The sequence below is a fragment of the Aplysia californica genome, unplaced genomic scaffold (assembly GCF_000002075.1).
Source record: "Aplysia californica isolate F4 #8 unplaced genomic scaffold, AplCal3.0 scaffold00473, whole genome shotgun sequence".
In the NCBI taxonomy this organism is placed as follows: domain Eukaryota; kingdom Metazoa; phylum Mollusca; class Gastropoda; order Aplysiida; family Aplysiidae; genus Aplysia; species Aplysia californica.
Window position 1 is genome coordinate 249,107 of NW_004797743.1, and position 1,416 is coordinate 250,522.

The 1,416-nt window shown below is 42.9% G+C and overlaps 1 protein-coding gene across 1 annotated transcript in view; it reads right to left on the minus strand.

The window, feature by feature from the left end:
* LOC101848682 (canalicular multispecific organic anion transporter 2) overlaps nucleotides 1-1,416 on the minus strand; it is a gene marked incomplete in the record, with an annotated part of 41,034 nt that overhangs the window by 34,145 nt on the left and 5,473 nt on the right. The window contains 1 exon segment of the mRNA XM_005105499.3: nucleotides 776-1,139. Coding sequence (XP_005105556.2) covers nucleotides 776-1,139 — 364 coding nt within the window.

A 1,416-nucleotide genomic window follows, 5' to 3' on the forward strand; every position in this document is an offset into this window, starting at 1 on the left:
GTGCAGTGGTAGGGTAGGGGTGCTGAGGGAGAGAGAGAGAGACTTTTATCATTATCATCATCATCATCATCATCATCATCATCATCATCATCATCATCGTCGTCGTCGTCGTCGTCGTAATAATTTTAAAAATAATAATCAGAAAAAAAATTAATAATAATGGACGGATGGATGGAAGGATAGATAGCCTTTCTATGGCACAAATTCCGGATCAATGAGCTTTACAATCTGATCCTACTACTTCTTAACTTACCTCAGAAGGGAGCTCTCGTGGCCTAGAGATTAAGGTGTTCGCCTCTTATCCAATGGTCCCGGGTTCGAATTCGGGTAGCGACCGAAACATTTACTTCTCTAAACCTGTCTCCTTTCACCTCCTTTCCTGCTCTCTTGCAATGTTCTGTAATCTGCTTTCGTCTCCACTTTCTACCCACCACCCCCTCACCTCCTTTGTCCCCTCCTCTGGCCTCTTGACTCTTTCTGCAGCCTTTCTACAGCTACATCTTTAGCTCCTTCTTACTGCTGTCTTTCAGCCACACCCCTGATCTTCTGGTAGGAAAGATTTAAACCTAGCCTTCTCGGACAAGGGAGAAAAATATCGGAGATCCTGGGAGCAAGTTGCGCACGTTAAAGGTCCGATAAGAGTAGGCTTCGACCGCCACCCGGACAAAATTCACAATTTCCTACCAACTGAAAATGTTTAATGTGTCCCGCGCTTTCATTTGACCGTATGCAGTTGCAAGCGCCGTAAAAAATTTTTTATTTTTTTAAAGCTTACCTCAAATACAATTAGTCGTACACCGTACAGCCTCAGTATAACCCTCAGAAGACTCGGCACCTTCGTTGTCGACCGTTGTGATTCTTCGCCCGCAGGGCTCTCAGAAACTGTCTCCTCTCCCTTGTCTTTTTCTCCCTTGTCGTCCTTCTTTCTCTTCTCGTCCGGCTCTCCCTTATCGTCCTCCTCTCCTCTCATAGAAAACTTCCCAGGAGCCGAGTCTAATTTCGATTTATCTGTTCTTCTTTGTGCTTGAGTCCACTTCCGTTTAAACTCTTCGTGCGCAAAGGAGGAACGCTGCTTCTCTTCAAGTTCTGGAAGATCTTCCTCAAGAAGAACTTCGGTTTTGTAAACTTTCCAAAGCATCCTGAAAAAAAAACAGTTTTTAAGAAATGCTTGGATCTTTGTTCATCGAAACAGTGGTGCTACTTGATAATTGACAATTGTATCGGATTTCAATGATGAAGCCGTCTGTTTGAACCCAAACTGAGCGTTTTTTGCCTTCGGGCTACACATTTTTGGTTTAACATTTTTTTAGATGAAAGTCAATATTGAGAGCCTTCTCTCGAAATGATTTTTAATAACACTCTTCTGTTTTTTGCAAGCGATAAAAAAGGTATCATATCACCACTCAAGTAGAACCC